This window comes from Equus przewalskii, chromosome 17 (assembly GCF_037783145.1).
Source record: "Equus przewalskii isolate Varuska chromosome 17, EquPr2, whole genome shotgun sequence".
Taxonomy (NCBI): domain Eukaryota; kingdom Metazoa; phylum Chordata; class Mammalia; order Perissodactyla; family Equidae; genus Equus; species Equus przewalskii.
Genome location: NC_091847.1, coordinates 2,705,787 through 2,726,375, shown reverse-complemented (window position 1 = coordinate 2,726,375; position 20,589 = coordinate 2,705,787). Strand labels below are relative to the sequence as shown.

Here is a 20,589-nt window from a genome sequence, read left to right as displayed (position 1 = left end):
ATAATACAGAGATGAAGGAACCTTATAAGAAGTAAATTCTTCATCCCATCTTCTTATTTGTTCCTCCTCCCCGAGCAAACCTCTGAGTGGGCTGTGAATTTCTCCAGACCCTTTCCTGTGGTTATGTGTGTGTGTACCTGTGTGAATTGATACTGATATTGAAACATACATTAAAGATATATAACCTATTATTTCTTTTCTTTGTTTTTAATAAACTCTTTATTTTGAGATAATTGTAGATTCATATGCATTTGGAAGAAATAATACAGAGCGATTCCGTAGAGTAACACAGAGAGTGTTTTTGAAAACATGCAATGTAAAATCCGGGTTTAGGATGGTTTCATCCTCAAATTGTGTGTTTATATTTAGAGAAGTTTTACACACAGTGTATAGGAATACGTTGACAAGTGTAAGTAAATGTGACCCGAGACCCAAGTCCTGCCTACTTTGTTCTGCATACTTGACAAGATGGAGCAAGGAGAACAGCTCCCTCTTTTGGTCCCTTAACTGGTTTGACAGGGCATTGAGTTTGAACTGATCAGTTGTTTTCATGGTGAGGATTTTTTTTAAAGCTTTTTCTGTTAAACACCTTTTTTTTTTTTTCCAGTCTGGTTGATGTCTTGAAGAATGAAGCTCGGGTAATGGAGGGTCTGCACAGACTGGGAATAGAAGGCCTTTCTCTGCATAATGTTTTGAAATTGAACACCCAGCCCTCTGAGGCCGACTATGCCGTAGACATCAGGAGTCCTGCTATTTCAGTACGTATTCCGTTAGCGTGTCCGTGGGGCCTTCTAGCCAGGTATTTTATTACAGTTTTTGCATTTGTCTTTTATGAGAGTAAGTTATTCCTACCACTCTTTTGTTGACATCAAACGAAGATTTACAACAATTGCTTGTATGTGGCTATGTGTACATTATGAAGTAGGCTCTCAAATGCTCCAGAAGGTTGAGTTATTATGTTTAGTGTGGTTAAGACAGTGATGCTTTTCCACTTTCCTATCCCCCAGAATTCAGCTAAGCATCTCTTGGGAAAGAGTGTTCGGTTTGTATTTTCTCGACTGCATACAAGTCTTGTGGGATTTTGTTTAAAAATTTCGATTTTTAGCCAGTAGCCTTCTTTAAAACGATTTTAGCATTTTATATGTGAAGGATTTATATAGATTAATATCTGCTGTATGATGGCTCTGAGCATTTGTCTCCTCATCTGTAAAAGAGAATGGAGGGAATATGGCTATCTTGGGCAGTGGTGGTAAAAGTGAGTGCAGTGTGAGGTGTGCTGAGCACACTGTTGGCGCTCCAGTTCTTTTTCTTTGTTTTTTGTACTGCATTTATTTTAGGGGAATGTTTTTTTATTGCAGTTATATTGGTTTATAACATTGTATAAATTTCGGGTGTACATCATTATATTTCGATTTCTGTGTAGATTACATCATGTTCACCACCCAAAGACTAATTACAATCCATCACCACACACACGTTCCTAATCACTCCTTTTGTCTTCCCCCCTCCCCTTTTCCCCTCTTGTAACCACCAATCCAATCTCTGTTTCTATGTGTTTGTCGTCGTTTTTATCTTTTACTTAGGAGTGAGGTCATATGGTATTTGACTTTCTCCCTCTGACTTATTTCACTCAGCACAATACCCTCAAGGTCTATCCATGTTGTCACAAACTGCTGTATTTCATCATTTCTTATGCCTGAGTAGTTTTCCATTATGTATATATACCGCATCTTCTTTATCCATTCGTCCCTTGATGGGCACCTAGGTTGCTTCCAGATCTTGGCTATTGTGAATAATGCTGCGATGAACATAGGGGTGCAGGTATCTTTATGTATTCGTGTTTTCCTGTTCTTTGGATAAATACCCAGCAGTACTGGATCATATGGTAGATCTATTCTTAATTTTCTGAGGAATCTCCATACTGTTTTCCATAGTGACTGCACCAATTTGCACTCCCCCCAGCAGTGTACGAGAGTTCCCTTCTCTCCCCCTCCTCTCCAACACTTGTTATTTCCTGTCTTGTTAATTCTGACAGGTGTGAGGTGATATATCACTGTAGTTTTGATTTACATTTCCCTGATAGTGATGTTGAACATCTTTTCACGTGCCTGTTGGCCATCTGTATATATTCTTTGGAGAAACGTCTGTTCAGGTCTTTTGCCCGTTTTTTAATTGGGTTGTTAGTTTTGTTGTTGTTGAGATGTATGAGTTTTTTATATATTTTGGATATTAACCAATTATCAGATATATGGTTTGCAAATATCTTCTCCCAGTTGTTAGGTTGTCTTTTTGTTTTGTTGATGGTTTCCTTTGCTGTGCAGAAGTTTTTTAGTTTGATGTAGACTCATTTGTTCATTTTGTGTATTGTTTTTGAGGGAAATTTCTTTTAAGGAAATAATGTAGAATGTAGATGATCCTTACTTGAGTTCTCACTTGGTGATATAATTGTTATTTTGATGAATACTGTTATGTCATTTGTTTTTCTGTTAAAAATGTTTTTAATTACAAGGAGTAAAGAGATTAACATAATTAACAACCATATGACCCATCACTGTACTTACTAAATGTTAACATTTAATCATTTTGTGTCAGATCTATTGTTTTCTTGGAAGAAAAAAATGTTTCGATCAAAGCCCTCTTTATATCTCTTCCCAGTTCCACCCCCTCCTCCCTGCAGATAATTCCTCTTCTGAAGTTGTGCATTCCTCCTGTCCCTTATTTTATCATTTTATTTCCAATTGGATGTTTTAAAAATCTGAAAAATGCCATATCAGTATCCTTCATCAATTTGCTTTATTTTTTTCAAGACTTGCGTAGGTTGATACATATAGATCTAGTTTATCAGATCATGTTTTATATTTTACTTTCTTTTAAAAAATCTTTCATACATTCACAGTTTAAAATTTAAGACATACAAAGGGGATATATTGAAAAGTCTCATCACCCAGCTGTCCATTGTTTCTCCCCAGAAGCGACAGGCATTATCAGTTACTTGTGTATCCTTCCAGAAAGGCTCTGTGTTTACACGAGCAAGGTAGTATACACACACTTTCTTACTCTGCCCTTTTTGTATGAATGGTACACACTGTTTGCTTATCCATTGCTCTCTTTATGGACGTTAAGTTCTTTCTGAGTTTTTGCTGCTGTAAGCGGTACTATAATGGCTCTTTCTGTACCTCTGTCAGTGTGCATACATATGAGAATTCGTATGGGGTAGATGTCTAGAACTGGAGTACTCATTGGTAGGGTAGTAGTAAAGTCTTCAACTTTATTTGGTCGTCTTCTCTAAAGTGACTGTTCCGGACACCTGCATTGGGTGGGAGTTCCCAGTGCTCTATATCTTTGCCTCTTCTTGGATATTGACACACTTTTAAGATTTTTTTTGTTTAATGAGTGTGAAATTTCATTGTGGGTTTAGTTTATATTTCTCAGATTACTAGTGAAGGTGTACATCTTTCCTTGTGTTAATTGCCTGCTTGAATTTCTTCTGTAAATTTCTTATTCATATTCGTGACTCATTTCTGTTTCTCATATGTTGCTTGTCTTTTTTTATTGATATGTTAGATTGCTATACGTATTCTTCACACTAGTCCTTTATTCGTTTTGTAGGTTGCAAATATCTTCTATTCTGTGACTTGTGTTTTAGTCCCTTATTTTTCTATTTGATCTTTAGATTTTTAAAAATGGCCTTTTCCCATGTGATTCTTCTTTAAAAAATTTAAAGCCTTATTGTTATTTCTGCAGATTTCCTTAATGGTGACTAAAGTGTATGCCCCATGTTGTGTTATTTTTTCTTAGTGGATCAACAACCTGGAGGTTGATAGCAGGTATAATTCATGGCCTTCTAGTCTACAGGAGTTGCTTCGACCCACCTTTCCTGGTGTGATCCGGCAGATTAGGAAGAACTTGCATAACATGGTAAGTGAGACTCCTTGTGTCTGGCTGTGAACTCTTTCTGCCTTGCCTTCTTCCCTACCTTTTTGTCATATCTAGAATGTTCGTATCTCTCCTTTGCTAGCTGCTTCTCCCCACCATTACCACCATGAAATAGGCTCTTTTTCTAGTCCCGAATTCAAACTGAAAGGGTTTTGACAGTATCGATCATTTGTAGGGCTGTGAGATGTCAATGGATGAGGAAATGCTCCTCACTCTTAACCTGGAGGTTTAGACTCTGTTGTTTTAGTTTTAAGATAGTTCTCCTTTTCACTCAGAAGATGAATACGTTGCTGCTGTTTTTCTTGAATATCTTAAGCCCTAAAATTTAATAGTTCAGTTTATTCCCTTAAATAAGTCTTTCCATTAGCTCCTACTTGTTCTCCTCTCCCTCTTGTTGTTCTCTTTTTTTTTTTTTTGAGGAAGATTAGCCCTGAGCTAACTGCTGCCAATCCTCCTCTTTTTCCTGAGGAAGACTGGCCCTGAGCTAACATCCGTGCCCATCTTCCTCTACTTTATACATGAGACGCCTACCACAGCATGGCGTGCCAAGTGGTGCCATGTCCACATCCGGGATCCGAACTGGCGAACCCCGGGCTGCCGAAGCGGAACATGTGCACTTAACTGCTGTACCCCCGGGCCGGCCCCTCTGGTTGTTCTTTATTTCACAGCTCTGGAGAGAGAGGAGGAGCAGTCTTAGTTGGTCCTCTTTCCCTCTCATTTCTTCCCTCAGAGCTCGTAGAGAGAGAGGGCAGGTCGGGCCCCTCAGAGCGCGCAGGGAGAGCTGTCCTCTCTGCCTCCTCACTCCTGAAACCGCTCTAAGCACATCATGAGCGTGCGATACACTGCAGCTATGACTGTGCTCTAAAAAGGGGTTCTAAATGAATTCTTAGTTCAGAGATCCTTAGACATGAATACACAAAAGCTGATCTCCATTTTCGAAGGTGAGAGAGTTAATAAAACTTGGATTTTGTTAGATGTAGTAAAAGCATAGGTATTAGCAATCTGGAGTGTGTAATTCCCCTGTCATCAGCATAAGACCATGAGAAGATCACTTCGCCTTTCAGTGCCACGTCCTTTGCACATAAAGGGGGGTGGCTGCTGTTTGTATAATTCCTCTTCTATCTGGTTCAGCAGTAGCTGGAAAAAGATTGCCATGAAGTATAAAGACTAAGGACATTGTTACTGGCCCAGAGCCATTTGAATAAATGTCATTTCCTGTGTTCCTTTCCTTTTCCCCCTAGGTTTTCATAGTTGATCCTGCTCATGAGACCACAGCGGAGTTGATGAACACAGCTGAGATGTTCCTCAGTAATCATATACCACTAAGGTAACAGTTGGATTGATTTGATGATGTATCTGATTTAGCTGAGGTTTGGTTTGTCATTCTTAAATGCAAGGCTAGTGCTACTGAATTATAGAAGAATTAACAGTGGGAATCATGAATGTCGGTTTTATCTTTTGCTCAGTATGAACCTGGTATCTTTTGGGACAGAGAATTTGATTCTCAATGAAAATAGGCTTACTACCATTGAATTATTAATAAATAGCATGTGTAAAAATAGTTTGTGGTCTCAACGTGCTTCTCAGTGAGAGGGAATTTTCCTAGGGGAGTATCCACATCACAAAGCCTTTTCCACTTTCAGCAGAGGTAAAGAGCTTTGCCAACAACTCTGTTAGACTGTCAAGGACTAAATATATACACACCTTTTTTTTTTGAGGAAGATTAGCCCTGAGCTAACATCTGCTGCCAGTCCTCCTCTTTTTGCTGAGGAAGACTGGCCCTGAGCTAACATCCATGCCCATCTTCCTCTACTTTATATGTGGGACACCTGCTACAGCATGGCTTGACAAGCAGTGCGTAGGTCTGCACCCAGGATCCGAACTGGCGAACCCTGGGCTGCCAAAGCAGAATGCGCAAACGTAACTGCTGCGCCACTGTGCTGGCCCTATACATACCTTTTTTTTAGATGCAAACAGACAGTTTATTTCACTTGTGTTGCCAAATCTACCAACAGGGTACTTGAATGGCTGGGTTTCCACTGTGCCTTTTAAGAACAATGTTTTAAGGTTTTATATATAGTTGTTAAGATATTCTCACTTACATTCTGAATAATATCTGGTAATTTTACATGTTGACAAAATTTCTTAGAAAACATGAAAATAAAGAAGAAAAGAAGTCTGTAACTAACAAATGTTGTTGTGTATTCTCTACCTAGTGCTGAGCTAAATGCTGTGAATGGTATATGAGCCACATTCCTATCTTCTTGGAAAAAAATACTCTGCATACTTTCAGACACTTTAAGAAGGTGTATGTTTAAGTGCTAGGTTATGGCCTACTAGTTTTAATTGCTTTAGAATTTCAGAGAAACAAAAGATTATAGACTGAGATATTTGGGAAAGACAAAGGTTTCATGGGAAAGTTGAATTTCAGATAGGCTTTGAAGAGAATAGAGGGTTTTCCTTGGTGGTAAAGCAGAGATTTTGAGTTTAATGAAATTTTTCACGTAAAGTGTGAATACCACCTGGTTAGATGGAGGAATAAACTACTGGATTACTGCCAGAGCTATGTTTCGATTAAAAGAGAAATATAAGAACACAGAAGGAGTTGGCTCATGGTACACAGTGGGCACTGATGACATATTTACTGAGTTGCATTGACGGACACAAAAAGGGAGCGTGGTCTTCAGATTGCAAAGATAGGTGAGAAGAAGGCGCTTAACTCACAGGCAAGAGAGAGGCGTGCTGTGAACAGTTTGGAGAGACCCAAGGCGGGCTGGCTGTTGTTTCACTCTTGGTTGCGGTTCATGTGCCACGCCAAGGTTTTGGGCCAAGGAGAGGAGAGGGTAAATCTGAGAGACTCCCTAGTGGTACTTGCTGGGGGACTGGGCCTGGGGGGAACAGGAGAAGTCGGAATTTGGGGCTTAGCTATTAGAAAAACTCTGATGCCCTTTCCAGAAATTGGAAACTTGGGAAGGGGTATTACTTTGTGAGGAGATAATTAGGTTCTAGCACCCCCTTTTTTATAAGAATAATATTTAGGTCATTTCTGTCTTAAGTCTACTCATGATTTCTATCATAAGTGGGATTTTAAAAAACAAAGACAATTTTCATCTAAAAACAAACCCCCTTGCCACCCCCATCCATGTGTACAGATATTTTACACATGCCTCCCAAGAGCATGATGTAATGTGTATATTTTCTTCTTCTATTTTTAGGCTATACCTTTTAAAATTTTAATTAATAGGCTTTGTATTTTTTAGAGCAATATTGACTGTTTAACCGGTATTGATGCATTATTATTAACTAATGTCCATGATTTACTTTAGGGTTCATTGTTTTGCATTGTACATTCTTTGGGTTTTGACAGACGTGTAATGACATATTTCTACCATTACAGTATGGTACAGATTAGTTTTACTGCCCTGAATGTTCCCCATGCTCAGCCTTATCTGTCCCTCCACCCAACGCTCCCAGCCCCTGGTGACCACTGATCTTTGTACTATCTCCATAGTTTTGCCTTTTCCAGAATCAGACTTATGGCCTTTTTTCCGATTGGCTTTTCACTTAGCAGTATGCTTTTAAGGTTTGCCATGTCTTTCTGTGGCTGGATAGCTCATTTCTTTTTTATCATTGAATAATATTCTACTATATGGATGTACCATAGTTCTTTTTTTCCATTCGCCTTGTTGACAAACATCTTGGTTCCTTCCAAGTTTGGAAATTATGAATAAAGCTGCTGTAAACATTTGTGTGCAGATTTTTGTATGGATATAAATTTTCAGCTCATTTGGGCAAATACCAAGGAGTGTGATTTCTTTATCTTATGGTAAAAGTATGTTTAGTTTTGTAAGAAACTGCCACACTTCTTCCAAAGTGGTTGTACCATTTTGCATTCTCACCAGCAATGAATGAGTGTTCCTATTGTTCCACCTCCTCTCCAGAATTTGGTGGTGTTGCTGTTGTGGATTTTAGCCATTCTAATAGGTATGTAGTGGTATCTTTGTGGCTTTAATTTGAAATTTCCTAATGTCATATGATGTTGAGCATCTTTTTATATACTATTTGCTAACTGGATTGTCTTGTTTGGTGAAGTGCCTTTTCAGATCTTTTGCCCATTTTTAGCTATTTTTTTTTTATTGTTGAGTTTTAGGAGTTCTTTGTATATTTTGGATATCAGTCCTTTATCAGATATGTGTTCACACAGATTTTCTGCCAGTCTTTGGCTTGTCTTCATTCCCTTAACAGTTTCTTTCACAGAGCAGAAGTTCTTAATTTTACTGAAGTCTAGCTTATCAGTCCTTCTTGTCATGAGTTGTACTTTCGGTATTAGATCAAATAAGTCATTGCCAAACCCAAGATCACCTAAATTTTCTCCTATGTTATTTTCTAGGAAGTTTGTAGTTTTGTGTTTTACATTTATGTTTATGATCCATTTTGAGTTAATTTTTGTGAAGGGTATAAGATCTTTAGATTCATCATTTTGCATATGGATGTTCAGTTGTTGCAGCATCATTTGTTCAAAAGACTACCTTTTCTCCATTGAATTGCTTTTGCTCCAATATGGAGGCTAGTGGCGTCTATATTGGCTAGTGCAAGGGTTTTTCTTGCTAGTGTGTAGATGTGTGATGGTATCTCTTTGTGATTAGTTCTTTTATTTTAAATTTTAAAATGTAATAAACTTTAACCTTGGTTGTAGCTTTTTGCTGAAGAACAATAGTAAATATTTTTATGCTTTCCACTTACGTATGATTCTCATATTGCTTATGTTAAATCTCAAAATCCCCTCTTTCTGTATGTTTTCACATTCTGAAAATTTTCATTTCTCCTAATTTTTGTTTAAAAACAGAACACAATCTCCATCTAAACCCATAGCAATGCTCTCAAAGTGTCAGTAAAAGCCTCATTTCACGAGGTGGAAACAGCTTGCTTTAACAGTTGAAAAGTCTATGCCACCTTTGGGACATGGCTTTTCTGTTCTGGAAGTGATCGATGCCTTTGCCTTTCATGTTGGAGTATGATGTGAACTGTGTTTTTCAATAGAGGATCATTTTCCTCTATTAGCTGCAGTATTTGTGGGAGTACGAGGATGCCATTCCTTTTAACTGGTTGCATTTTAACTATTGAACAAAAGCGATAAGTTTCCTTTTCTTCTTTCTGCCCTTCCTTCTCTTCTCCAGGCTTGGTTTAATCTTTGTGGTTAATGACTCTGAAGACATTGATGGGATGCAGGATGCTGGAGTGGCTGTTCTGAGAGCGCATAATTATGTCGCCCAAGAAGCGGATGATTATCATGCCTTCCAAACTCTGATACATGTATGTTTTCATTGCAAATGCCAAATAATTTTTTTAATCTAACTTATTCTGAGAAATAATATGTGGTAGGGAGATTCTATATTTCTATAAAGAGTAAGATAAATTATTCACACAAACTTTATATGTTTCCTGTTTCAGGAGTTGCCTTTACTTTATTGATTCACCACTGTTAGTAATAGATTGCTGAGATTTTAGCTGAGACCAGATTCCTTGGGAGCCTTATGATGTATCTTTGTCTTCTGCCTTTTGGTGATTTCAAATCACTGATTAATGCCTTTTGATACATGTGATGTTCTCTACTACATGTGATGTTCTCTACTTGTTTAAAAAATGTTTGCTTTTTTTTCTCTTTAAGACCATCATGATAGTTTAGATAAAGATTCAGTTTAATATTCAAGTCATAAAATTCTTAGTTTTTTCCATTTTAACTGCACACTCTGAAATGCCCTGATTTTTATATGTCTTTAAGATACTTGCTCAAGTTTAAACAAAGAACTCTTCTTGTTTTCTTGTTTTTTTCCTTATTTTTGAATATAAAAAATTTTGTAAGTATCAGTTGTTTTGTTTACAGATTAGTGGTAATTATTGAAAAACCATCTTTGAAGCAGTTGATTTTCAATACTTTTACTTGTAAACATGTCAGTCTTCTGTTTATTATGTTTGTTATGTTTATTATTTAGAGATTCAGTCAGAGGAGTTTTTTTATTGTTAAAACGTTCATTTGTTTATTGGCTAGTATTTATTAAAGACCCACCATTTGCCAGGCCTGGTACTAGCTGCAAGCGATACAAAGAAGAGGAAGACTTCACTTCTGTCCTTCAAGACCTTGTAGTCTTCCCCGTGGGGAAGCCTCCACGCGGATGGTCTCAAACATGTGGGAAGCCCGGCTGCCTATGGCAGCACCAGCACCTCACTCTGCTAGGGAGGGCCACGGGCGTTTTGTGGAGTGCGAAGTTGTCTCAGTTGAGTGTAGGAGGAAAAACTGCGTTAGCTGAACAATGGCTGCAAATCAGGTAGTGATTCCAGCTTGTTAGTATGACTTGAGCAGAATATTATGAGAGCAGAATGGCCCACCTGGTCATTGAGGCCATTAGGCTAGGTAACAGGTGTCCAGATTGAAGTGTTAAACTCCAGTGAAAAACACCATCTGATGCATGTTTGGAGATGGATGTGATAAAGGGTGAAGACAGTGGCAGGGGTGGCCAGTTGATGAGCCATTGCTGTGATCTCTCTGCGAAGTGATGGTGAAGGTAGTTCGCAATAGGACTGTGGAGAATGCAATCAGATCAAAAGAAGTGGCTGAGGATGGTGTTTTAAAGTCTGCTTGTTAAAGTCCACCCCCCCCCCCGACCCCGCCCCGGTAGCTATGTGTATGAAGGAAAAGATAAATATGAGTTTTCATTTCTTTTTATTTTTAATTGCAAAAGTAAAAAAATTTCATTGTATGTTTATTGTAAAAAGAAATTCAAATAATATTACAGTACGTTGATTTTGAATCTCTCTGTCTCTCCCCTCCCTAATCCTGCTGCATAGAGGTAACCACTATAGAGCCACTTTAAAGGTCACCTTGTAAACCTTCTGGATGTTTAGCTGTATGTGTACAGACAGTTTTGTTGTTTGTTTGTTTTTTTTCTTGAGGAAGATTAGCCCCGAGTGAACATCTGCTGCCAATCCTCACATTTTTGCTGAGGAAGATTGGCCCTAAGCTAACGTCTGTGCCCATCTTCCTCTACTTATGTGTGTTTTTTAAAAACAGGGAGTATGCCATACATGTTTTGCAACTTTTTCCCCTTGAACATCATGCACATAAGTTCTTATTTCAAGGATTATTTGTAAGTATTCAGATTTTTAAAAAACTAATCAATTTTTGCATTTGAGACTTAGTGTGATTGTGAACTGATTGTGTCATTTTAAGAATATGTAGTTTCTAATGTAAGAAGACGTCTTAAGGAGGTCATATGAAAAAGGGAGAATTGCTAATCTGTCCCATTTGACCTTTAAGAAAAATAGCCATGTTTTCCTCTACATTCAGAAATCTTTGATAGTAAACACTCTGAAATCTAGATTTAAAAGTGTAGTTGGTTACCTGGTTTTTCTTTCTTCAGATATATAACAAAGTAAGAACTGGAGAAAAAGTGAAAGTTGAACACGTGGTCAGTGTCCTGGAGAAGAAATATCCATATGTAGAAGTAAACAGCATTTTGGGGATTGACTCTGCTTATGATCAAAATCGGAAGGTAAAAACTCCTTTGGTGCTTCTCCTTTGACCGCAGCACTGTGCTTTCCTCACCTCCCTTTTTTGGGGTTGTTGTTAATAGAGGTGGTGGTGGATAAAGTATTTAGGTACTTAGTGTTTAAACATTTAGCACTTTTCTGTTTGCAATGTAGTGTATATTTCAATTTTGTGAAGATACTATTGATTCATAGCTGGCACATTAACTATTGAGTTGTACGACAGTCTCTGTTTCACAGAGCATTGGCAGTGCTTGTGTGATAGGTGTTCCGGCTAACATCTGTTGGTCTATGCTGCGTGCTTGCCAGGATGCGATGTGTGGCTTCATGTGTGTCATTTATCCAGTTGTTTAGGCTAAAGATGGAAATGTATTAAACAGAATGGCAAAGTGTGATAATGAAGACATAGGGAAAAATTTAAAATTTTTTATTTAAAGATAAGTGTTTCTTGTGAGACATTAAATACACTAAAGGACCTTTATCTATTGCAAGCAGGAATGAGGGGTCAGTTTATTGAGAATAAATGTTAAGGCAAGGAATCAAAGTACATTTCCAAAACATTTTAATATAAAACAATGAAAGAGTATTTATTTACCAACTTTTTTTTGAATGAAGGACAAGGCCTTTGGTTCTTCTGTTTGGAGATCCGAGCTATCATTCCTTAAACCATCGTAAAGAATTGTTTGTGATTTCTGTGTCATCTGAGTACAGACTCCATCTAGATTTTTATAATCTCCCTCCCAAGTCTTCTACAGTTGTCGTACCCGCACCTAATTCAGCATCCAGTGTTTTTAGCCTTTCACTTGTTTGAATGTTTCTAATCATTCATTTTGTTTTCTGGGGAGGCCAACCTTTCCTTTTTGCACTCTTATTTTGTTGGTTTGCATGATATTAAATTATGTGTTTTCACTAAGAAAAACAGTTGTTTTTGGAACAGACACAGTTGATCTTTGGTAAACACATAGCTCAAATGAGGGGAGCAAGTGTGTGCATTCTCAAGAGAAGGTCCCCACGGTAAGGCTCAGTGTGCTTTCAGAGCGAGTATTTGTTGCCATTAACGTGGTCAGTTGAGATTGGGTAAGAGATCTGCTACGGTAAGTTGATCCAGGTTTCAGAGGGATTACCAAAATACTCTTTAGTAAGAACAAAACACAAGAACTTAACGACTAGAGAAGTTTCTGAAATAAAGACAAAATTTTAATTTTAAACACATATAATAGTACTGGGTAACTTTTCTGTGCCAGCCCTGATACTAAAAAGTTGAGTAAGAGGTGGCACCCACATTGGGACATCACACAGCCTAGTGGGGGGGACACACAGTAAGAACAGTAAGGCTTTGGAGATCATGAAGTTGGTGGAGTTTGCACCCTGTAGGTGGAAGGTCTCCAGGAGGGAGGGGCAGCCCTGCCAGTCTGGGACAAGGTGATTATTGAGGGCTTGCTGGAAGAGGCGACACTTGTTGCCCTGCGAGTGAAAGTTTTTAGAGGGATAAATATGAGATTAAAACACAAAGCACCACAGGTTTATTATATGTGTAAATTATTACTTGTGTAAAAAAAGCAAAACTAATTAAAATACTGGTTCTCTACTAATAATTCTGAAAAGCTAAATTCATACCTGGAACTAGCGGATCTATGCGGATGACAGCTGGTTTGCCTTCTTCCTCTTTCCCGCAGATTGCGTGCTGCAGTGGTTTTTCGTAGCCAGTGATGAGGAATTTCACCCCAGCTTTGGTGACGTGTGATTGACATGTAACACTGTTAGTTGGAGGTATACGGTGTGTTGGTTTGATACCTGATTACCGCACTGGCGGGAGTTAGCACTTCCATCACCTCGCATAATTACCGTTTCTTTTTTGTGGTGAGAACATTTAGGGTCTAGTCTCATAGCAGTTTTCAAGTATATAATGCAGTGTTCACCTTTCCCCACATCTTCACCAACACTTATCTCGTCTTTCTGACAGGTGTGAGGTGATATCTCATTGTGATTTTGATTTGCATTTCCCTGATGTTTAGTGACATTGAACCCCTTTTCATGGGCCTGTTGGCCATCTGTGTGTCTTTGGCAAAATAACTCTTTACTTTCTCTGCCCATTTTTTAACTGGACTGTTTGTTTTTTTGCTGTTGAGTTTATGAGTTTCTTACATATTTTGGATATTAATCCCTTATCAGATATATGATTTGCAAATATTTCTTCCATTCTGTAGATCGCCTTTTCATTTTTTGATTGTCTCTTGCTGTACAGAAGCTTTTGATTTTCACGTAGTCCCACTTGCTTATTTTTGCTTTTGTTGCTTATGTTTTTAGTGTCATATCTAAAAAAGTCATTGCCAAGACCAATGTCAAGGAGCTTTTTCTCTCTGTTTCCTTCTAGGGGTTTTATGGTTTCGGGTCTTATGTTGCAGTCTTTAATCCATTTTGAATTAATTTTTGTAAGTGGTGTAAGATAGGTGTCCAGTTTTTTTCTTCTGCATGTGATTATCCAGTTTCCCCAGCACTATTGAAGAGACTATCTTTTCCCCATTGAGAACTTGGATCCCTTGTCAAACGTTAGTTGACCATGTATGCAAGGGTTTATTTCTAAGTTCTTGATTCTTTTCCTTTGGTCCGTGTGTCTGTTTTTGTGCCAGTACCATGCTGTTTTGATTACTGTAATTTTGTAGTGTAGTTTGAAATCAGGAAGTGTGATACCTCCAGCTTTGTTCTTTCTCAGGATTGCTTTGGCTTTTTGGGGTCTTTTTTGGTTTCATATAAATTTTAGGATTGTTTTTTCTATTTCTGGGAAAAATGCCATTGGAATTTTTATACGGATTGCATTGAATCTATAATGGCTTTGGGTAGTATGAATATTTTTATTTCGTTTTTTGTGTGTGAGGAGGATTAGCCCTGAGCTAACGTCTGTTATCAGTCTTCCTCTTTTTGCTTTAGGAAGATTGTCGCTGAGCTCACATCTGTGCCAATCTTCCTCTATTTTATGTGCGATGCCGCCACAGTGTGGCTTGATGAATAGTGCTAGGTCTCTGCCTGGAATCCGAACTTGTGAACCCTGGGCTGCTGAAGTGGAGTGCGCGAACTTAACCACTATGCCACCGGGCCAGCCCTAAGGAACATTTTAACAATGTTAATTTTTCTGAATCATGGAGCACAGGATATCTTTTCATTTTTTGTGTCATCTTCAGTGTTTTTCTTCGAAGTCTTGTAGTTTTCAGTGTCTAAATCTTTCACCTCTTTGGTTAAATTTATTCCTAAATATTTTATTGTTTTTCATGCTGTTGTGAGTGAGATTGTTTTATCTTTTTCAGATATTTTGTTGTTAGTGTATGGAAACGCACCTGATTTCTGTATGTTGATTTTGCATCCTGCAACTTTACTGAATTCATTGATTATTTCTAATAGTTTTTTGGTGGAGTCTTTAGGATTTTGTATATATTAGATCATTTCATTTGCAAACAGAGGCAGTCTTACTTCTTCCTTTCTGATGTGGATGCTTTTTACTTATTTTTCTTGTCTCGAGGCTCTGGCTAGGACTTCCAGTATTATGTTGAATAGCAGTGGTGAGAGTGGGCATCCTTGTGTTGTTCCTGATCTCAGAGGGATGGCTTTCAACCTTTTACCTTTGAGTATGGTGTTAGCTGTGGGCTTGTCATATATAGCTTTTATTATGTTTAGGTATGTTTCTTCTGTATCCAATTTGTTGAGCATATTTATCCTCAAAGGATATTATATTTTGTCAAATGCTTTTTCTGCATCTATTGAGATGATCATATGATTTTTATCTTTTATTCTTTTAATGTGGTGTGTCACATTTATTGATTTGTGTATGTTGAACCGTCCTTGCATCCCAGGGATAAATCAAACTTGATTATAGTATATGATCCTTTTAATGTGCTGGTGAATTTAGTTTATTAATATTTTGTTGAGAATTTTTGCATCTATATTAATCAGGGATATTGGCCTATAGTTTTCTTTTAGTGTCCTTATCTCTCTTTGTTGTCAGGGTAATGCTGACCTCATGAAATGTGTTTGGGAGTGTTCTGTCGTCTTCAATTTCTTGCAAGAGTTTGAGAAGGATTGGTATTAATTCTTCTGTAAATGTTGGGTAGAATCTACCAGGGAAACCATGTACTCCTGGGCTTTACTTTGTTGGGAGGTTTTTGATTACGGATTCAAACTCCTTACTCATTATTGGTCTGTTCAGATTTTCTATTTCTTTGTGATTCATTCTTGGTAGATTGTGTTTCTAGGAATTTATCCATTTCTTCTAGGTTGTCTGATTTTTGTGGTGTATAATTGTTCATAGTAGTCTCTTGTGATCCTTTGTATTTCTGTGTTATCAGTTGTAATATCTTTTGTTTCATTTCTGATTTTGAGTTTTTTCTCTTTTTCTCAGTCCAACTAAAGGTTTGTCAATTTTGTTTCTCTTTTCAAAAAAACCAGCTCTTAGTTTTGTTGATCTTTTCTGTTGTTTATCTGGTCTCTATTTCTTTTATTTTTGCTCTGATCTTTATTTCCTTTCTTCTGCTAACTTTGAGCTTGATTTGTTCTTTTGTTTCTAGTGTGTCATGGTGTCAAGTAAGGCTGTTTATCTGAGATCTTTCCGTTTTCTTAAGATAGGCGTTTATTGCTATAAACTACTCTGTTAGAAGTGCTTTTGCTGCATCCTGTAAGTTTTGGTATGTTATGTTTCCATTTTCCTTTGTTTCAAGATAATTTTTTGGTTCCCCTTTTGATTTCTTCTTGACTGGTTGTTAGGGAGTGTGTTCTGTAATTTCCACATATCTGTGAATTTTCCAGCTTTCTTCCTGTTACTGATTTCTAGAATGTTATGTTTGCTTGAGAAGAATGTGTATTCTGCTTCTGTTGAATGGAATGTTATATATATGTCTGTTCGATCCATTTGGTCTAAAGTATAATTCAGTTCCAATGTTTCCATATTGATTTTCTGACTGGATTATTTATGCATTGTTGACAGTGAGGTATTGAATGCCCCTACAAACATTGTGTTTTTGTCTGTTTCTCCCTTGAGATCTGTTAATATTTGCTTAATATATTTCGGTGCCCCAATGTTGGGTGCTTAAATATTTATGATTGTTATATCTTCTCAATAAATTGACTCATTTATCATTATATAATGACCTTTTCTCTCTTGTTCCAGTTTTTGGCTTAAACTCTATTTTGTCTGATGTAAGTATAGCTACCCCTGCTCTCTTTTGGTTTCTACTTGCATAGAATATCGTTTTCCATCCTTTTAATTTTGAGTCTGTGTGTGTCCTTAAAGCTGCAACGAACCTCTTGTAGGCTTGCTTATCTGGTTGCATCTTGTAGGCTCATATAGTTCTGTCTTGTTTTTTCATCCGTTCAGCCTTTTGATTGGAGAATTTAATACAGTTACATTTAGAGTAATTATTTATAGGTAAAGGACATACCAATGCCATCTTATTGTTTTCTGGCTGTTTTGTACTTTTCTTGTTCCTTTCTTCATCTCTTGTGGCCTTCCTTTGTAAATTGACGATTTTCCATGATAATATGCTTTGATTCCTTTCTCTTTATCTTTTGTGAATCTACTGTAGATTTTTGCTTTGTGGTTACTATGAGGCTTACATAAAACATCTTGTAGATATAACAGTGTGTTTTACACTAATTACTTAACTTTGATCACATCCAAAAATTGCCCTTTGATTTCCTCCCCTTTGCTTTTCTTTCTTTTTTTTTTCTTGCTGGGAAAGATTCACCCTGAGCTAACATCTGTTGCTAATCTTCTTCTCTTTCTTTTTTTCCCTTCCCGAAAGCCCCAGTACGTAGTTGTATAGTCTAGTTATAAGTCCTTCTGGTTCTTCCATGTGAGCCGCTGACACAGCATGGCCACTGACAGACGAGTGGTGTGGTTCCACGCGCAGGAACTGAACCTAGGCTGCTGAAGTGGAGTGTGGGGAACTTCAACCACTAGGCTCTCAGGGCTGGCTCACCCCTTTTCTGTTTTTGATGTCTAAATTTACCTCTTTTTTATATTGTATATTCATTAACAAATATTATAGCCAGTTCTTTTTAATACTTTGTCCTTTAACCTTTATACTAGAGTTAAGTGTAACCCATCATCATATTATAGTATTAGAATATTCTGATTTTTCACTATATGCTTACCTTTACCAGTGTGTTGTATGTTTTCGTGTTACTAATTAGCATCCTTTCATTTCAACTTGAAGAACTCTCAGCATTTCTTACAAGGCAGATTTAGTGGTGGTGAACTCTCTCAGCTTTTGTTGTCTGGGAAAGTTTTTCTCTCTCCTTCATTTCTAAAGGATAACTTTGCCAGGTAGAGTATTCTTGATTGGCAGTTTTTTCCTTTCAGCACTTTGAGTGTATCATTCTACTCTCTCCTTGCCTGCTGAGAAATTCACTGGTAGTCTTTCCTGGTAACTTGCAAGCTTCTTTTCTCTTGCGGCTTTTAAGATTCTTTATCTTTGATTTCTGAACAGTTTTATTATAATGTGTCTTAGGGATGATCTCTTTAAGTTGATTTGTTTGGTGACCTATGAGCTTCATGAACTTGGCTGTCCAAATCTCTCCCCAGATTGGGAGATTTTTAGCCATTATATCTTTAAATAAGCTTTCTGCCCCCTTTTCCATCTGTCTCCCTCTGAAACTCCAATAATGTACAAATTATCCGGATACCATTTCTTTCTTTTATTCTTTTTTTGTTTTCCTCTGACTAATTTCAAAGTTTATGTCTTCTCACAGATTTTTTTCCTTTTCTTGATCCATTCTGATGTTAATGCTATTTTATTTTTCATTTCAGCTGCAGAATTTCTGTTTGATTCTTTTCCATGATTTCTCTCTCTCTGTTAAACTTCTGGTTTTGTCTGTATATTGTTTTCATGATTTTGTTGAATTTTCTTTCTGTGTTTTCTTGTAGCTCCTTGAGTTTCCCTAAAACAGCCTTTTTGAACTCTTTATTGGGTAAATTGCTGATCTCCGTGTCTTTGGGATCAGTTATTGGAAGTTTGTTTGATCCTTTTTGATGATATACTTTGTTGATTTTTATGTTCCTTACAGTTTTGCATTGGTTTCTTTGCATTTAAGGTAGCAGTCCCTTCCTGCGGTCTTTACTGACTGCCTTTGTGAGAGAAGTACCTTCCCTCCAGACCTGCTAGGAATTCTGAGGCTTTCTCAGACTGGCTATGGATGCACCTGCTGCAGGCTTGTTGTTTCTTCTTGTACAGAGTTCTGAAGGCTGTATAACTTCCTTGATTCTACAACACTCTGGCCTGGGTGCTGATAGCCCTCCTTTTCTTTTCCCCAATGTGGCTCTAAAGCTGAAGTTTCTTGTCTCTCTCTGGTCTGCAGATTTGGGCTGGCTTTCTGTGTGTGCTCACTAGCCATCTGGCAAAGCTTACTGTTGCTGCCACTGTTGGGAGCTGGCCACAGGGTGGGCGAGTGTGCGGGTGAGGTGCACAGAACACTAGGGGTGCCAGGTGCCATTTGGAGAGATCTGTGGACGAGCTCTCCTGGGTGGCTCACAAATGGGCTTCTTGATGCGGTGAGTAGGATCTGCTCCCTGAAATGCCCTCTGAGAGCGCTGTCTGCTGCCCTCGCAGCTCTTCCCTTCCCCAGTCACGCAGCTCACAGTTCAGTGCTCTGCATGGGGCCAGAGGAGTGAGACTCTTTGGCAGCAGCCCACATAGCGGGGGAACTCGAGTGCCCCCTCACTTGCTCTTACTTCTCGCTGTGGGAGAAATCCTGGGACCAAAAGATCTCTCTTGCCCTGAGCTGTGCTGTCTTGGGGGAAGGATGATGCAGGGCAAGTCAGACTTCCTCTTACCTTCTCCAGTGTGTCCAGACTCGTACTTTTTTGCTCCATCGGTGTCCTGGAACTTCTCTGCTGGAAACCTAGACTTCCGCAAAGGCTCTCCCGTCCCTGGGTGATTTCTCAAGACAGTTTTTCCCAGGGGTTCCCGGGCTGTGGCTGAGAGGGGCTGGACCCAGCTCTGGGCCCGTGCAGGGTCCAGAGCCAGGGTTGAAGTCTGTACGCCTGTTTCCTGATGCACAGGTGAGTGCCACTTCTCCTGGGTCACTTGTCATGCAGTGCTGGGTTCCAAAGCTCCCACAAAGGCACTTTTGTCCGTAGACGGATGCCAGATTGTTGTTGTGGGAGGGGATACCAACGAGGGACGTTTTATCCAGCCATGATGCTGATATCATCCTTATTGTGGTGTTAAATCTCCTTGTTTTCAGGTATATCAAGTCAGGTTTGGAGGTGAAGCTGGTCATGAGAAATACTCAGTTTAAACTGAAAATGCTTCCATTATGGTATTGCAGCCTTCTGCTCAGTTACTTACGTTTTATGGTATTTTAAATAAAGTAATATTGATACAGGCACCTGGTGATTTTTTTCACATTTCATAAACAGCAAAAGTAATATTCTGTGGAAAAGAATAGGTGAAATAAAAGAAAAATAGGGGCTACTTTGGGAATACCAAAGATTTGAGGAAATTAATGGAATTTTCTCATATTTCACATTTGGAAAATGTTTCATTTTCTCTCATCGTATTGACAAAAAAGTACCTGTTGCCTTTTTTATCATGGATGATTACTATGTCGAAAATATTTGCTAGGGTGCCAGCCCAGTGGTATAGTGGTTAAATTCACGTGCTTCACTTCAGCAGCCCTGGATTTGCAGGTTTGGATCCCGGGTGTGGACCTCGTATGGCTCCTCCAGCCACAATGTGGCAGGATCCCACATAAAATAGAGGAAGGTTGCCACAGATGTTAGCTCAACGACAATCTTCCTCAAGCAAAAGGAGGAAGATTGGCAACAGATGTTAGCTCAGGGCCAGTCTTCCTCAGACACACACACACACACACACACACACACACACACACACACACACACAAATTGCTTGAAAAATGTTGAATACAGTGGAAAAATTGGGAAAAGGGTGTTTTTACATGTTGTCTTTTATGTGTTGACATCTTGATTTTGCTGAAGAATCAAATGGGAGCAGCACAGACTTCACTCCTCAGTAGTTTCCTAGACTTGGCCACCTTCTGCATCTTTACTGATAGAGGCCCTTCCCGTGTAAACAGACCCTAGTGTTTGTATTTATGCCA

General features: G+C 38.4%; 1 protein-coding gene across 2 annotated transcripts in view; it reads left to right on the top strand.

Moving 5' to 3' along the window:
• The window catches only part of UGGT1 (UDP-glucose glycoprotein glucosyltransferase 1), a 117,089-nt gene that overhangs the window by 35,933 nt on the left and 60,567 nt on the right, over positions 1 to 20,589 (top strand). For both annotated transcript variants that reach the window (XM_070580963.1, XM_070580964.1), the window contains exons 13-17: positions 608 to 758; positions 3,799 to 3,918; positions 5,178 to 5,263; positions 9,114 to 9,249; positions 11,355 to 11,486. In XM_070580963.1, the coding sequence (XP_070437064.1) occupies positions 608 to 758; positions 3,799 to 3,918; positions 5,178 to 5,263; positions 9,114 to 9,249; positions 11,355 to 11,486 (625 nt within the window). The remainder of the gene's footprint in view (positions 1 to 607; positions 759 to 3,798; positions 3,919 to 5,177; positions 5,264 to 9,113; positions 9,250 to 11,354; positions 11,487 to 20,589) is intronic.